Raw genomic sequence first — 15,362 nt, 5'->3', positions numbered from 1 at the left:
GGTGGATGGATGGATGGATGGATGGATGGATGGATGGATGGATAGATAGATGGATAGATGATAGATAGATAGATAGATAGATAGATAGATAGATAGATAGATGGATAGATGGATAGATGGATGGATGGATGGATGGATGGATGGATGGATGGATGGATGGATGGATGGATAGATAGATGATAGATAGATAGATAGATAGATAGATAGATAGATAGATAGATGATGGATAGATGGATAGATGGATAGATGGATAGATGATAGATAGATAGATAGATAGATAGATAGATAGATAGATAGCTGATGGATAGATAGATGATAGGTAGATGATGGATAGATAGATGATAGGTAGATGATGGATAGATAGATGGATAGATGATAGATAGATAGATAGATAGATAGATAGATAGATAGATAGATGATAGATAGATGGATAGATGGATAGATGGATAGATGATAGATAGATAGATAGATAGATAGATAGATAGATAGATAGATAGATAGCTGATGGATAGATAGATGATAGGTAGATGATGGATAGATAGATGATAGGTAGATGATGGATAGATAGATGGATAGATGATAGATAGATAGATAGATAGATAGATAGATAGATGGATAGATGGATAGATGATAGATAGATAGATAGATAGATAGATAGATAGATAGATAGATAGATAGATAGCTGATGGATAGATAGATGATAGGTAGATGATGGATAGATAGATGATAGGTAGATGATGGATAGATAGATGGATAGATGATAGATAGATAGATAGATAGATGGATAGATGGATAGATGGATAGATGGATAGATGATAGATGATAGATAGATAGATAGATAGATAGATAGATAGATAGATGATAGATAGATAGATGATAGATGGATAGATGGATAGATGGATAGATGATAGATAGATAGCTGATAGATAGATAGATAGATAGATAGATAGATAGATAGATAGATAGATAGATAGATAGATAGCTGATGGATAGATAGATGATAGGTAGATGATGGATAGATAGATGATAGGTAGATGATGGATAGATAGATGATAGATAGGTAGATAATGGTTAGATAGATGATGGATGGATGGATAGATAATAGATAGATGATGGGTAGATAAGTACATGATAGATAGATGATGGTTAGATAATAGATGGATGGATGGATGGATGGATAGATAGAAAGATGATGTATGTATGGATAGATAGATAATGGATAATGGATAGATAGATGATGGGTAGATAAGTAATGATAGATGGTTAGATGATGGATGGAGAGAGGGATGGATGGATAGATAGATGATAGGTAGATGGTGGATATATAGATAGAGATGGTTAGATGATGGATAGATAGATGATGGATAGATGATGGATAGATAGATGATGGATAGGTAGATAATGGTTAGATAGATGATGGATGGATGGATAGATAATAGATAGATGATGGGTAGATAAGTACATGATAGATAGATGATGGTTAGATAATAGATAGATGGATGGATGGATGGATAGATAGAAAGATGATGTATGGATGGATAGATAGAAAGATGATGTATGGATGGATGGATAGATATATATATGGATAATGGATAATGGATAGATAGATGATGGTTAGATGATGGATGGATGGAGGGAGAGTGGGATGGATGGATAGATAGATAGATGATAGGTAGATGATGGATGGATAGATGGAGGGATGGGGGGAGAGAGAGATATGCATGCATGTATGCTGTGATAGCGCAGTGGTTAGAATGCAGTACTGCAGGCTAACTGCCCACAGTCAGGCGTTCGATCCTGACCGGCTCAAGATTGACTCGGCCTTCTGTCCTTCTGAGGTCAGTAAAATGAGGACCCAGATTGTCAGGGGCGATAGGCTGACCTTGTAAACCGCTTAGAGAGGGCTGTAAAAGCCTTGCGGAGCGGCATATAAATCTATTAAGTGCCATTGCTATATGATGGGTTGGATGCCATCTCTCTCCACTTTGGCTGTTAATCCTTGTCAAGCCTTCCTCCGTCGTTCCTTTCTCCCCGCTTCCCCCTCTCCCCGTTTTGCAGATACTCGCCTCAGGTACTCTACGAGCCTTGCACTCAGGAGCTGGTCACCTTCTTGGTGATCATGCTCTGCAACCAGGACTACATCCGGAACCCTTACCTGGTGGCCAAGCTGGTGGAGGTGATGTTCATGACCAACCCAGCCGTCCAGCCCCGGACTCAGAAGTTCTTTGAGATGATCGAGAACCATCCGCTCTCCGTCAAGTTGCTGGTTCCTTCCCTGATGAAGTTTTACACAGGTTGGTGAACGCCCTGGGCGGATGCGCAACCAGTTGTGCCGCTCGGGCAAGGCAGCCTTGCACGACAACAGTACAGTCGGTCCTTGACTTACAACCGTTTTAATTTAGTAACCTGTTCTGACCTAGGCTTCCCCATAAAGCACGAGGCAGAGTCCTGGTCGCGACAAAACCCCTTTTATTATTAAACGAAGGTGAATTCCTCTCCTTCAGCAAAGGCCCGGCAAACAGTTTTTCCAAGGAGTATTTATGACCACCGACCTTATCTAGCTTGGCTTTTGGCACTGCTGCATGCACGAAGGACAGCTGATCGTCGTGCGCGCACGCGCGCCAGAAACCTGCAAGACAAAACAGGCGGGGCCGCGTGTTTTGTGTGCCAGGCGACATGGCTTCCCGTGCCACTTGGGGCACGCGTGCCACGGGCTCGCCATCACGGGTTTAGTGACGTTTTGCGAAGATGGCCGCTCTGTGCTTACCCTGGCATGTGGAGACTGAAACTCTTCTATTCCCTGCAGATGTGGAGCACACGGGGGCCACCAGCGAGTTCTACGACAAATTTACAATCCGCTATCACATCAGCACCATCTTCAAAAGCTTGTGGCAGAACATAGGTCACCACGGGACCTTCATGGAAGAGTTCAAGTGAGTGTAATGCCGACATATAAGCTTGTTCTGGATTGGACAGGCCACTCGTCACGGAAAAGAGGCTGGATGGACACCGCACATCTGGGCTGGATGCATCTCTTGAGGAAGGACCAATAATTTTTAAAGTGATGCAGTCGAAAAGTCAGTATAGCGATTGTACCACACAGAGGTGGGGTGTTTGTTTCTTTGTTTGCCATCGTAAGAGACTTGGTGGCGCAGTGGTTAGAGTGCAGTACTGCAGGCCGCTTCTGCTGCCTGCCGTCTGCCTGCAATTTGGCAGTTCGAATCTCGCCAGGCTCCTGAGGCTGACTCAGCCTTCCGCCCTTCCGAGGTGGGTCCAATGAGGACGCAGATTGTTGGGGGCAAGAGAGGCTGACTCTGTAAACCAATGAGAGAAGGCTGTGAAAGCACTGTGAAGCGGTATACACCGTATTTTTTTGGAGTATAAGACTCACCGGAGTATAGGATGCACCAAGGTTTTGAAGAGGCAATTTTTTTAAAAAAAAGGGGGCGGGGTTGCACTCTGCAGACCTCCCCAAAACATCAGTTTTTCGTGACAAACGGGCCCATTTCTCCCCCCCCCAAAAGGCATGAATAGCCTTTAGGGGGCTTGCAGAGTGCTCCTGGGGGGTGGGGGACCCCAAAATGAGCAAAAACCGGCTCGTTTTTCACGAAAACGGGCCCATTTTTTGTCAAAAGAATTGCATGCATAGCCTTTAGGAGGCTTATAGAGTACTTCTGGGGGCTGGGGGGGGGGACGAAATTGAGCAAAAAACGGCCCGTTTTTCACTCATTTCTACCCTCCCCAGCCCCCAGGAGCTCTCTGAAAGCTTTCTACAGGCTCTGCACGGCCATTTTGGTGAAGGGGGTGGGGTTTCAGGAGGCAAAAAATGCTATATTCAGTATATAAGATGCACCACAGATTTTCAGCCTCTTTTTTTGCGGGAAAAGGGTGCGTCTTATACTCTGAAAAATACGGTAGACCTAAGGGCTATTGCTATCTTACCTATCCTCCTCCCTCCCTTCCTCACAGTGGTTAGAATGCAGTATTGCAGGCTAACTGCTCCCTGCCAGGAGTTCGACCCTGACCAATTGGCTCAAGGTTGACTCAGCCTTCCACCCTTCCGAGGTGGGTCAAACGAGGAGCCAGATTGTTGGGGGGTCAAGAGGCTGACTCAGTAAACCTCTTAGAGAGGTGCTGGGAAGCACTTTTCCCAACAGGCTGCGGATCTTACTCCCGTTTTGCGGAAGGCAAAAATGAATGCCAGGGAATTTCAAGCGGCTGAGCTGAGATTGGAAGCCACTTGTCTCAGATTGATCTGCCTGGCCTCCTCCTCCTCCTCTGCCTCATCTATTAGAGATAAGTAACCCATCCAATTGTCTTCCCCCCCTCCCTTCTTTTCCCTTTCCAGCTCCGGCAAGCAGTTTGTTCGCTATATCAATATGCTGATCAACGACACGACGTTCTTGCTGGATGAAAGTTTAGAGTCCCTCAAACGCATCCACGAAGTGCAGGAGGAGATGAAAAACAAGGAGCAGTGGGAGCTTCTCCCCAGGGTGAGCTGGGTCTCGGGTTTTAGCGGTCCCCGGCTGGGGGATTCTGGGAGTGGAAGTCCACGAGGTTTAAGGTTGCTTAGTCTAGCCTAGGCAACTTTGGACCTTTAAAGGTCTAAAGCAGTGTTTCTCAACCATGGCAACTTGAAGATGTCTGGACTTCAACTCCCAGAATTCCCCAGCCAGCTGGCTGGGGAATTCTGGGAGTTGAAGTCCGGACATCTTCAAGTTGCCACGGTTGAGAAACACTGGTCCAAAGTCTAGTGCTCTGTTTCCTAAGGAACTTGCCAGATATCTTATTATATCAATTAGAACTGGGGTGGGGGGAAAGAGGAAATGATTGGTAGTCCTCGACTTACAACGATTCATTTAGTGACCATTGGAATAGCACCGAAAAAGGACATCACCCCTGCTCACGGGATCAAAATTGGCAACAGACCCATATTTATGACGGTTGCAGTGTCCCGGGGTCCCCTTTTGCAACCTTCTGATAAGCAAAGTCGAAGGGGAAGCCAGATTCACTTCCCGACCGCATGACTAACTTAAGACCTGCATTGATTCACCAAGAAAGATCGTAAAATGTGGCAAAAGTCACTTAAGCCCTGTTTTGCTTTGCAGTGGAAATTTGGGCTCAGTTGCCGTAAGTCGAGGACTACCTGTAATGATTCCTCTTCCTTCCTTCCTTCCTTCCTTCATTCATTCATTCATTCATTCATTCTTTTCTTCCTGCCTTTCTCTCTCTCTCTCTCTCTGTCTGTCTGTCTGTCTGTCTGTCTGTCTGTCTGTCTCTTTCTTTCTTTCTTTCTTTCTTTCTTTCTTTCTTTCTTTCTTTCTCTTTTTCCATCCTCCATCCGATCCATGGATCTATCATCCATCTCTCTCCATCCTCCCTCCCTCTATATCTATATGTCTATCCATCCATCCATCCATCCATCCATCCATCCATCCATCCATCCATTAATTAAATTTTATGCCGTCGCAAAGCGGCATCCAACGGTTAGCCACCTCATGGATCATAGCACACCAGCCCACCCCCTTTCTGCAGTTCGCCCAAACTCATGTTCCTTGAGTTAATGACACCATCTAACCATTTCCTCGCCTACCATCCTCTTCTCCTTTTGCCTTCCATCTTTCCCGACCTCAGGGTCCTCTCCGATGAGTCCTCTCTTTTCATTTGGTGGCCAAAGTATTTGAGTTTCCAGCTTCAGGATCTGTCCTTCCAAAGGACCAATCGGAGTTGATTTCCTTTAGGATTGACCGATTAGATCTCCTTGCAATCCAAGGGACTCTTCAAGAGTCTTCCCCAATACCACAATTGGAAAGCGTCAATTCCTCAGTGCGTCCTTATGGTCCAATCGTTACAGCTTATTACCGGATGGCTTAACAGGTTAGAATGATCGCACAGGTTATAAATATTCTTCCTGCGGCTGTTTTCCTTCCTAGGACCAGCAACAGGCTCGGCAGTCTCAGCTGGCCCAGGACGAACGGGTCTCGCGCTCCTATCTGGCTCTGGCCACAGAAACGGTTGACATGTTTCACATCCTCACCAAACAAGTCCAGAAGCCTTTTCTCAGGCCCGTGAGTATCGGGAGCACAGAGCAAGCTCTTCTGACCTAGCCTTTCCAAGATCACGAAGCAGACGCCTCTTCCCGATAAGACCTCTTTTTATTTAGTTTAAAGGGAATTCCTCTCCAGCGAAGTCCCGGCCAACAGTCTATCATGAGATTTCAGAACTACAGATCTTGATCAGGCTTGGAGAGCTGCCAGGCCGATATCTTCCAAACGCCACTCTGTAGCAGAAGATACTTGGCAAGAAGTCAGGGACAGATCTTCAGCCTAATGAATTGAACTAATTGCCTCCTGCAAACTCCCCTCCCCTTTCGCTCCTCTTTTATTTCCTCTGGGAGGGGCCATTCACCCTCCACCTGTGCCTTTATTCTCGAGTTGACCCCTTGTTCCTTAACTGTTCCCTTCCCCTGGCAGCTCTGCGCATGCGCACATCGGGAACAGGCTCCAGCTGTTCTTCTGCCCCACTGATGTCTGAAGGCAGCTGATAACTGGCATACGGCTCTGGCCCCCTCTCTGCCTCCAATACAGAGCCCTCATCAGAGCCTTCCCCAGACTCCAGGACTGGCCCATCTTCCTCCCCAACCTCCTCACTGTCCGAATCTGCCGCCAGCTCCACTAGCTGTGGTGTGAGTCCCAGCTCTTTCTGGATCCAAGGCCAAGCATTTTTGACACCGGGAGATCTCTCCTGGGAGTCGCCTCTGGTTGTGGCCCTCAGATCGAGACCGTGGAGGGATTCAATTCCGTTGTATTTATTTTGTACAATGACAATAAAGACTATACTATACTCGGCGGGCAAAAGACTACAACCAAAGAAGGGGATGGGTTCGTGTTGCTAGTTCCTGGCTTCTTGTGTTGCTCCTTCTCTCCCACATCTCTCCCATGCTGCGATTTCTCTTCCGTTGCAGGAGCTTGGACCACGGCTGGCTGCGATGCTGAACTTCAACCTTCAGCAGCTGTGCGGCCCAAAATGCCGCGATCTGAAAGTCGAAAACCCCGAGAAGTACGGCTTTGAACCAAAGAAGCTTCTGGATCAACTGACGGACATCTACTTGCAGCTGGATTGCGCCCGTTTTGCAAAAGCGATCGCGGACGACCAGGTGAGAACGGGGGGACCCAGGTGTTAGCTGAGAAGGTAAAAAGCGTTAGGGCACTTTTACGATCCAGTCAGTACCTCCTCGTCTCTCGGGTTTTGGAACTTCGAGAGTGAGCAGAATTCACAAAACCCAAAATAACGCAGTAATATGCAGTCCTTTGTTTTGTCACCATTCACAATCATCCTGAAAAAAATTACTTTACGATCAGTCCTCCCATTTATGACCTTCGTAGGTCTGTAAATCACGCGATGGCTCAGGGGCTAAGATGCTGAGCTTGTCAATCAGAAAGGTTGGTGGTTTTGAATCCCTAGTGCCGCGTAACGGAGGGAGCTCCCGTGACTTGTCCCAGCTTCTGTCAACCTAGCAGTTCGAAAGCAGGTAAAAAATGCAAGGAGAAAAATAGGGACCATCTTTGGTGGGAAGGGAACAGCGTTCCATGCAACTTCGGTGTTGAGTCATGGCGGCCACATGACTACGGAGACGTCTTCGGACAGCGCTGGCTCTTCGGCTTTGAAACGGAGATGAGCACCGCCCCCTAGAGTCTGGAACGACTAGCACATACGTCCGAGGGGAACCTTCACCTTACCTTAAATCAAAGGAAAGCTGAAGTTCGATCATAAGTCCAGTTGCGGTTTCCCTTGATTGCTTCACTTAACAGCCAAGTTGCTGGTCGCAATTGTGGTTGCTAAGCAAGGACTACTGGCCCGTGGGGCAAAAGTTGTGTTGAAAACCCACCCAGCCCTTTAAGAGAGCTGAGCAAAATCCTCTGGACGACTAACATTTGAAACGAAATGATCACCTTAGCTGTTTAGGATGTGGCCAAATTACCTGGATCTTGGTTTGTGTTTTAAATATCATTTCCAGCTCTGTGATTTAAAAGCTCAGGGCATTGAGGAAGAATAGTTTGGCATTAGCTGAATCGGACCACGTGGACAAAGGGTGCTTTTTCAAGAGGCCATTGGACTCTTAGATGTTTCAATCCTCATCCACGAAGCTTCTTCAGCTCTGACTGGATGGTGGGGAAGGGAAGGATTTATATTCCTCGCAGACCGCTGGCCATTTTGCTTTTTTTTTTAGAGAGCCATTGAGGCCACTTGGAAAGTTTACCTGTGTTCACCCTGAGGGGAATCCTTCCCTTCCCCACCATCCAGTCAGAGCTGAAGAAGCTTCTTGGATGAGAAGCGAAACATCTTCAAAGAAAAATAAAAGATAGTCCAGTTGCCTCTTGGGGGGGGGGGGGAAGCACCTTTGGGACAACCTTGACCTGGATGACTTGAGAATCTCCCTAGACAGATATAACCGTTCCCATTTTCCAACCTTTTCTGGAAGGTTTTAGGAAAAGCACCCTTTAACTTTTTCTCTAGGTCCCCCCCACCTAATTACTGCCTTTCTAATAATTACAATAGTTTCAGATTGCACATGTTCAGAAATCAGCATTATGTCCTTAACACTTTCTAAACTAAGCCAGCCCTTCCGAGAGAGTGTGATTCCGTTAACAATTCCTCTTAGGTTTTCTAGGCGAGGCAGTTTGGGCGTGGCTGGTACTTTATGAATGGCAAATCTCTGCTTCTTTTCCTTGACTGGGGGGATTTGGATGGCCCTATGCCTGTGATGGCAAACCTATGGCACGCGTGGCGAGCTCTCTCTGTGGGCACTGGCGCCAGCTGCTCTTGTTTCTGGCACGCACTGTCATCGTTCCAAATATCATGCAGAATTAAATCATTGTCCAAGGCAAAGTTATCCTTAAAACTCCAATTTAATAAGACAGACATTTTGGCATTATGCTGTGAAATTTCAACTCTAACGTACATCCTGTGAGTTCACCCAGTTAAAAGTTCATCATCTAACCCCACACCCCATAATTCATCACATGGTCCAATCTTCATCTTCCACGCTGGCATGTACACCCCTCTTCTTCCGGCCAGGTGTCGAGGTGCGGAGACAAAAGACGACCTTGAGCTTCTAAGAAAATCCATAACAATACATTCCACAATCCTACTCTTTTCTATTCCCCCCTCCCAACTACTATACCAATGAAACAGCATAAGAATATATATATATATATATATTAAATATGTGGCAGGCCAAAGATCCTAAAAGAAACAGAATTACAGGCCTGACACGCACATGCACAGCTGGCCTTTGTGGGTGCCGGAGCACCGGAGAAGGTCTGAAAACGACCCCAAAAAACCAGGCCATTTTCTGAGCCGTTTTCAGGCCAAAAACAGTGTTGGAAAATGCCCCCAAAACAGGCATGCACGCATCGGCCAGCTAGTCTTCGGGTTTCTGGTGCTTCAGCACGCATGACGACAGCTGGCTGGCATGAATGCGCGTGCTGAAAACCTGAAGACCAGCTGACTGGCGCGTGCATGCCTGTTCCTCTTTGGCTCATTCGGTGCTGAAAAGGTTCACCATCCCTGCCCTCTGCCCTCCTTCATTTGCTACCATGGATTGTCTTTTGAAGAAGCACAAGAAGGGAAAGCATTCCAATATTTGAAGGGTTGCCCCAAAGAAGAGGGAGTCAAGCTATTCTCCAACGCACCTGAGGGTAGGACAAGAAGCAATGGGTGGAAACTAATCAAGGAGAGAAGCCGCTTGGAATTAAGGAGAAACTTCCTAACAGTGAGGACAGTTAATCAGTGGAACGGCTTTGCCTTCCAGAAGTTTGGGCTGCTCCACCAGTGGAGATTTTTAAGGAGAGAATGAACAGCGACTTGTCTGAAATGGCATAGGGTCTCCTGCTTGAGCAGGGGGTTGGACTAGAAGACCTCGGCGGTCCCTTCCAGCTCTGTTCTGAGTGGATTGGAAGACATCCAATTATTGTGAAGAATCTCAAAAAGAACACACTCTTCTTTTTTTCCCACTTCCTCCTCCTTGCGGTGCTTTGATTCAGGATTCACTGCACTGCAGATAAATCTGGATCACTTTTAGAAGCGGGCAGATGTGCTGGAGCAGAGAGCAGTTGTGAGTGGGCGGGCCCTGCCCGCTTCTATTGATTTCTTCCTTTCGCCACCCGAGACTCAGAAGAGCAAAAATGAACTGAAGGTCGAATCCCTTTGGGGTCCCTAAGCTTGGTTTGCGTGGATGTTTTGGCTGCAGCATCCTCAAAAAGCTGGCCAGGTTTTTCCACTCCTTCCTGGTGGATCTTGCTGGCTGCATTGCAACTTAAGCTTGCCTTTCTGCAGCAATGCTGCATTTAGCTGGCGAGCTCCCAGCAAATTCTGGCTTCCTTCTCCTGCAGGAGCTTTGCAAACCGACCTAAGAAGAGAGCCAAGGATGATTCGGATAGCTTTGTCTACAGAAGAGCCCTCTGAGGAGTTAACTCCTGATAGGAAAGTTAGAATTGCTCAAACCCAGCTGTCTTTTCTTGAGAGGGATGGATTCTTTCTAACTGAATTCCTCCTGGCTGGCAAGAAATATCCTTTAACTGCTGGTGTGTGTTCTGACCGAGGCTTCCCAAGAGCAGGAAGCAAACTCCTCGTCCCGACAAAAACCCCTGTTATTAATCGACTGTGAATTCTGCTCATTCTCATCCAGCAAAGTCTTTCGAGGGAGGATTTACAGTCACAGACCTTATCTGGCTTGGAGAGCTGCCAGGTCGATATCTGCAAAACTTAGCAAGGAGCCTCGGAGAGTTATGAACCAATTAAGCTAATTAATTCTCTCCTGCAAACTCCACTCCCCTTTCGCTCCTCTTTTATTCCCTCTGGGAGGGGCCATTCATTGTCCACCTGTGGCGTTACTTCCAAGTTGACCCCTGTTCTTTAGCTGTTCCCTTTGTCTGGCAACTCTGTGCATGCGCATACTGGGAACAGACTCCAGCTGTTCATCTGCCTCACTGATGTCTGACTCCGAAGGAAGCTGATAACTGGCCCCCTGTCTGCCTCCAACACAGAGTCCTCATCCAAACCTTCCCCAGACTCCACGACTGGCCCATGCTCCTCCCCAACCTCCTCACTGGCTGCTGGCAGGCCACAACTATGTTTTTTTGTGGAATCCTAGAGAGCTCTCTAGCATGTGCTGAAACACTTGCAAACAGCTAAGCCCTTCCTCCTGGGTGTGGAGCGCACAACTCCCATCAAAAGCAACACATTCCTGGCCCTCAGGTCGATGCTAAATTGTCAGAAACTTGAGTTGTTGGGTGATCTTCCCCTTTGCATTCTCTCCGCAAGAGCAAATTAAAACAAGAATGAATAACCGTAAGACATATGAAATGGTTTAACTTCAGCGTGGTAAAATACCCAGGTGGAAGAACAGTGCCCTCAAGGCACCATGCGCCTTTCTGACTGTACGGTACGGGCAAGAGTTTCAGGTTTGTGGTTAGAAAGCCAGACTTTGAGACAGAATCCAAAATGAGCTCTTGCTCTTGAAAAAGCATCTGCTTGCAAAAGAGTAAACAATTGTCAAGATCGATATAGCCAGACAGTTAGGCTTGATTTTAGACACATTTAGTCGGCTTTAAACAGTTAAATTAATCTTAACAAAAAGCATTTTTGGTTTCCCTGGGGCCAGATTTTTTTCTTCTATATTTTACTGTATGTATTTATAAAAGTTGTGCTAATTGTGTACGGTTTTCTCCTCAGTTTTTGCTCCATGAGGGGATTGATTTCTGCTTGGTTGTTTGTCTGATTAATCCCTGTTTATCTCGCTTTTGGAGTCGAGGTGTTCTGATTTTTTGGTTTCCTTCTTAGCTTTTTTTTAACTACTTCTAGTATGTCAATGTGGTTTATCACAACGTGTCCGTTGATGGCTGATTGTCTGAATGCCAGATTTCCAGAAGTTTCTGGATCCTTAGATTAGGATGCTCACCGTTTCCCCGTTGAAACCCTAGTTGAGTCTGTCCAAGCCTTGAGAGATCGTGTGGTCATCCTGTCTTCTGACTACCGAGTTTTGGTGAGCTTTCACGAGCTTTTGGCTTTGCAGAGGTCTTACAGCAAGGAGCTATTTGAGGAGGTGATTTCGAAGATGAGAAAAGCCGGCATCAAGTCGACCATCGCGATAGAAAAATTCAAGCTGCTTGCGGAGAAAGTGGACGAAATTGTTGCCAAGAACGCCCGTGCCGAAATTGACTATAGTGATGCTCCAGACGAGTTCCGAGGTAAGTCGAGTCCTTGTCAGAATGTAGTGAGCTAATTTCCAATGAATAAAAGAAGGTGATGTAATTTTTAAATCAGTTGTTAAAAACCAGTTGTTAAATCAGCGCCCCTCCCCAACCTTTGGGGCACTAGGGACCGATTCCATGGAGAAAGGTTTCCCCACGGACCGGAGTGGGCGTGATTTTGTGTGCTGCCTGCATCCCGCGGATGGGACGTCGCTTGTTTGCGCAGACTGGTTTCTGGCATGCTGCGGCCCGGTGCCGGTCCACGGATCTGGGCTGGGGATCCTTGATTTAAATCCTGTGTGGGTATGGCCCGATTTATTTTTGATCCTTCTACCTTTAAAACTCAGTTGATTATGTTCCTTCAGATCCTCTCATGGATACTTTAATGAGCGACCCGGTCCGGTTGCCGTCGGGAACCATTATGGATCGCTCCGTCATTCTGCGTCACCTTCTCAACTCCTCCACGGATCCCTTCAATCGCCAGACCCTAACGGAAAATATGCTGGAGCCAGGTAGTTGGGGGAGAGTGGGGTTTTCAAACCCATATTTTGAAATCTTTATAATCCTTCACGGTTTGGGGTATTCTCCCAGCTTGTTTTTCTTGTGGAGACATCTCACGAACCAGCTCAATTACAACATTATCACATGGGGAGTGGTGTATGTGAATCATTCCTCTTCCCTGCAGTGTATTTTTTAAAAAAATATATTTCTTGGAGTTTAAGGGTTCTGTGTCAGGGTTCCAAGAAACACACCCATAGCAATCAAAACTCCAAGGCAATTGAATTCCTCAAATAATAGATTTATTGGATATGTCATATTGGCACGAGCTGGTGAAAATTGATCCTAAATGTTCCTGCGGTTTTCATCTAATTAAAAATAAAAGTTCTTCCCCTTTCTCCAAACAATCAATCACACAGTCCAATCAGGATACAGTCTGGTTGCTAAATGACTCCGGTCTCCTCCTCCTGGATACCTGGTGGGAATGTCCTTGGCTCCCAAAAGAAAGTATTTTATTTTAGCTACAACACCCCAGCTATCTCTACTTCTCCCTCCCTTTCCCACAAGTCCAGGTCAGCTTTAGGGTTGACATTCTTCCCCCCTCCATTTTTTTATTTTTAGTGCCTGAACTGAAAGAGCAAATCCAAGCTTGGATGAGGGACAAGCAGCACCCGGATCACTGAGGTTACCCCCGGCAGCGCACGCCGAGGTCAACTGCGGAGAGCAAGGCAGCGGATCGAGGCGAGGGGAATGCCAAAACCGTGGGGAGTTGAAGCCGAGTTGGGGCTCATGCAGTGCCTGCTGCCGTCACCACCACAAAGGACCGTGGAACCTTCTGGGCGAAGCAAAGGGGAAAGAGGCACCACACCGCCAAATGCAGCTTAACTCTCTCTTGTACATAACTTTTAAGCGATACATCGGCAGTCGATAGCATTGTGGGTGGGATTCAGTTAGCAAGTTCCTTTTTTGTTCTGGGGAAAAAAAACAAACCCCAAGACTCCTCCATTTCATTGTTGGGGTTCATAAATGGCCGTATTCGGTTTAGCCAACGACGCGGATCGGTTCGTCGGGTGTGTGTGGGTGTGTGTGTGTCTGTGTGGTTTTTTTTTTTTTTTTAAACCAATATATTGCCAGATCTCCGTTAATTTGATAGTGGTTGAAACTTTGAACATTTTGCTGCTAAAGGTAACACCACCCCCACCACCCACCACCCTAAATCCTAAATCCATTTTTCTCGTCACCTCTGCCTGCACAATCCCGTCACCTGGTTTCTGTTTATTTTATTTCCTCTCTCCTTAATGTGAAGAAAAACCTTCCCTGCATATGGAAAAATATTACTTCTGATGTCCTAAAGGGGACATAATTTTGAGAAAAGCAAATGTGCCTGCGACGAGTATTAAAAGGGGGAGGGATGGGCTGGAAGGGGATCTTATTTTTCTATTAGACAGCTTCTTTTTTTTAAAATCTAATTTGGTAAGCTACCCCCAAGAAAAGAAAACTCACAATTCTGTAGCAACCTTCATTCTCCCGCCTCCCCCTTTGTCGAGACGTTGAAATTTTACGTTGTTTGACGTGTCTCTTTACGTTTCGAGGAGAAACTTCATATCCCCTATGTTGTTGTTGTTGTTGTTATTATTATTTTAATTTTTTAGGTTGGTTTTTCTTCAGAGCCTTGTATTATAGGTCGGAACAGCTGCCGTAAAGGAATTGGAGTGGAATATGGGAGGGAGGGGGAGTTCATTGACTTAAAAGATATATAGAGAGAGCTATATATATATATACATATATATATAAAAAAACTTTTAAAGTCAGAGATCTTATAAGCAGAATGGTAATGATTCTCTGTCTTCTAAAAGTGCGTCTCTTGGGGAAATGAGGGTTGGGTGTGTGTGTGTGTGGAAAAGCAGATTGTTTTATTCTCGGTGCGCCTCCCGAGTCGAAGCCGACGGATTCATTTTTATGTTGCGTACCAGTTTTTATATCCATGGCTTGGCCTTACCAAAGCAAAAAGGGTGCAGAAAAAAAAATGTAGACTTGCTTTTTTTTAAAAAAGAAACTATATAAAAAAGATGAGACATTTTTGTATGACTGCCCTCTGCTTAAAAGATTACTTGAATGTCCTTTTTGAAGAGGATTCGAAACCACAGTGTTTTAAAAAACAAAAAACGAAACAAATTAAGCCTGAAAAGAAAATGTTTTTTTTTTCTTTTCGTTTCTTTTCTTTTCTGCTGACAGTTTCCTCTGTTCAGTTCCTAATTCTTGAAGAACAATAAATGGTGATACACATTCACAAGAACCTTTTCCCCCCCTACCCTGTGGCTCCTTTATGTATTTTGGGCCGTCGTCTTACAGCAAAATTACAAATACCGTATTTTTCAGAGTATAAAACACACCGGAGTATAAGATGCACCAAGATTTTGAAGAGGCAAATAAAAGAAAAAGTTTTTGCACTCTGCAGACCTCCGAAAAACGGCTCATTTTTCACGAAAATGGGCCCATTTTTTTTGTTTTGTTTAAAAAAGGGCATGAATAGCCTTTAGGAGGCTTGTAGAATGGTCCTAGTGGGTGGGGGGCAAAAATGAGCAAAAAATGGCCTGTGTTTTTTTTTTA

At 45.7% G+C, this 15,362-nt stretch overlaps 1 protein-coding gene across 3 annotated transcripts in view; it reads left to right on the top strand.

The window, feature by feature from the left end:
• UBE4B (ubiquitination factor E4B) overlaps positions 1-15,063 on the top strand; it is a 61,282-nt gene extending 46,219 nt beyond the window's left edge. For all 3 annotated transcript variants that reach the window (XM_081955499.1, XM_081955498.1, XM_081955497.1), the window contains 8 exons: positions 2,059-2,294; positions 2,807-2,933; positions 4,349-4,493; positions 5,934-6,068; positions 6,965-7,156; positions 12,077-12,251; positions 12,620-12,766; positions 13,374-15,063. In XM_081955499.1, the coding sequence (XP_081811625.1) occupies positions 2,059-2,294; positions 2,807-2,933; positions 4,349-4,493; positions 5,934-6,068; positions 6,965-7,156; positions 12,077-12,251; positions 12,620-12,766; positions 13,374-13,435 (1,219 nt within the window). In that variant the 3' untranslated portion in view covers positions 13,436-15,063. The remainder of the gene's footprint in view (positions 1-2,058; positions 2,295-2,806; positions 2,934-4,348; positions 4,494-5,933; positions 6,069-6,964; positions 7,157-12,076; positions 12,252-12,619; positions 12,767-13,373) is intronic.
• Positions 15,064-15,362: the final 299 nt, after the last annotated feature.

This window comes from Natrix helvetica (genome assembly GCF_964273705.1).
Source record: "Natrix helvetica genome assembly, chromosome: 5".
Classification (NCBI taxonomy): domain Eukaryota; kingdom Metazoa; phylum Chordata; class Lepidosauria; order Squamata; family Natricidae; genus Natrix; species Natrix helvetica.
Note: the sequence above shows the minus strand (reverse complement) of the source record. Positions and strands in the feature narration are given on the sequence as shown.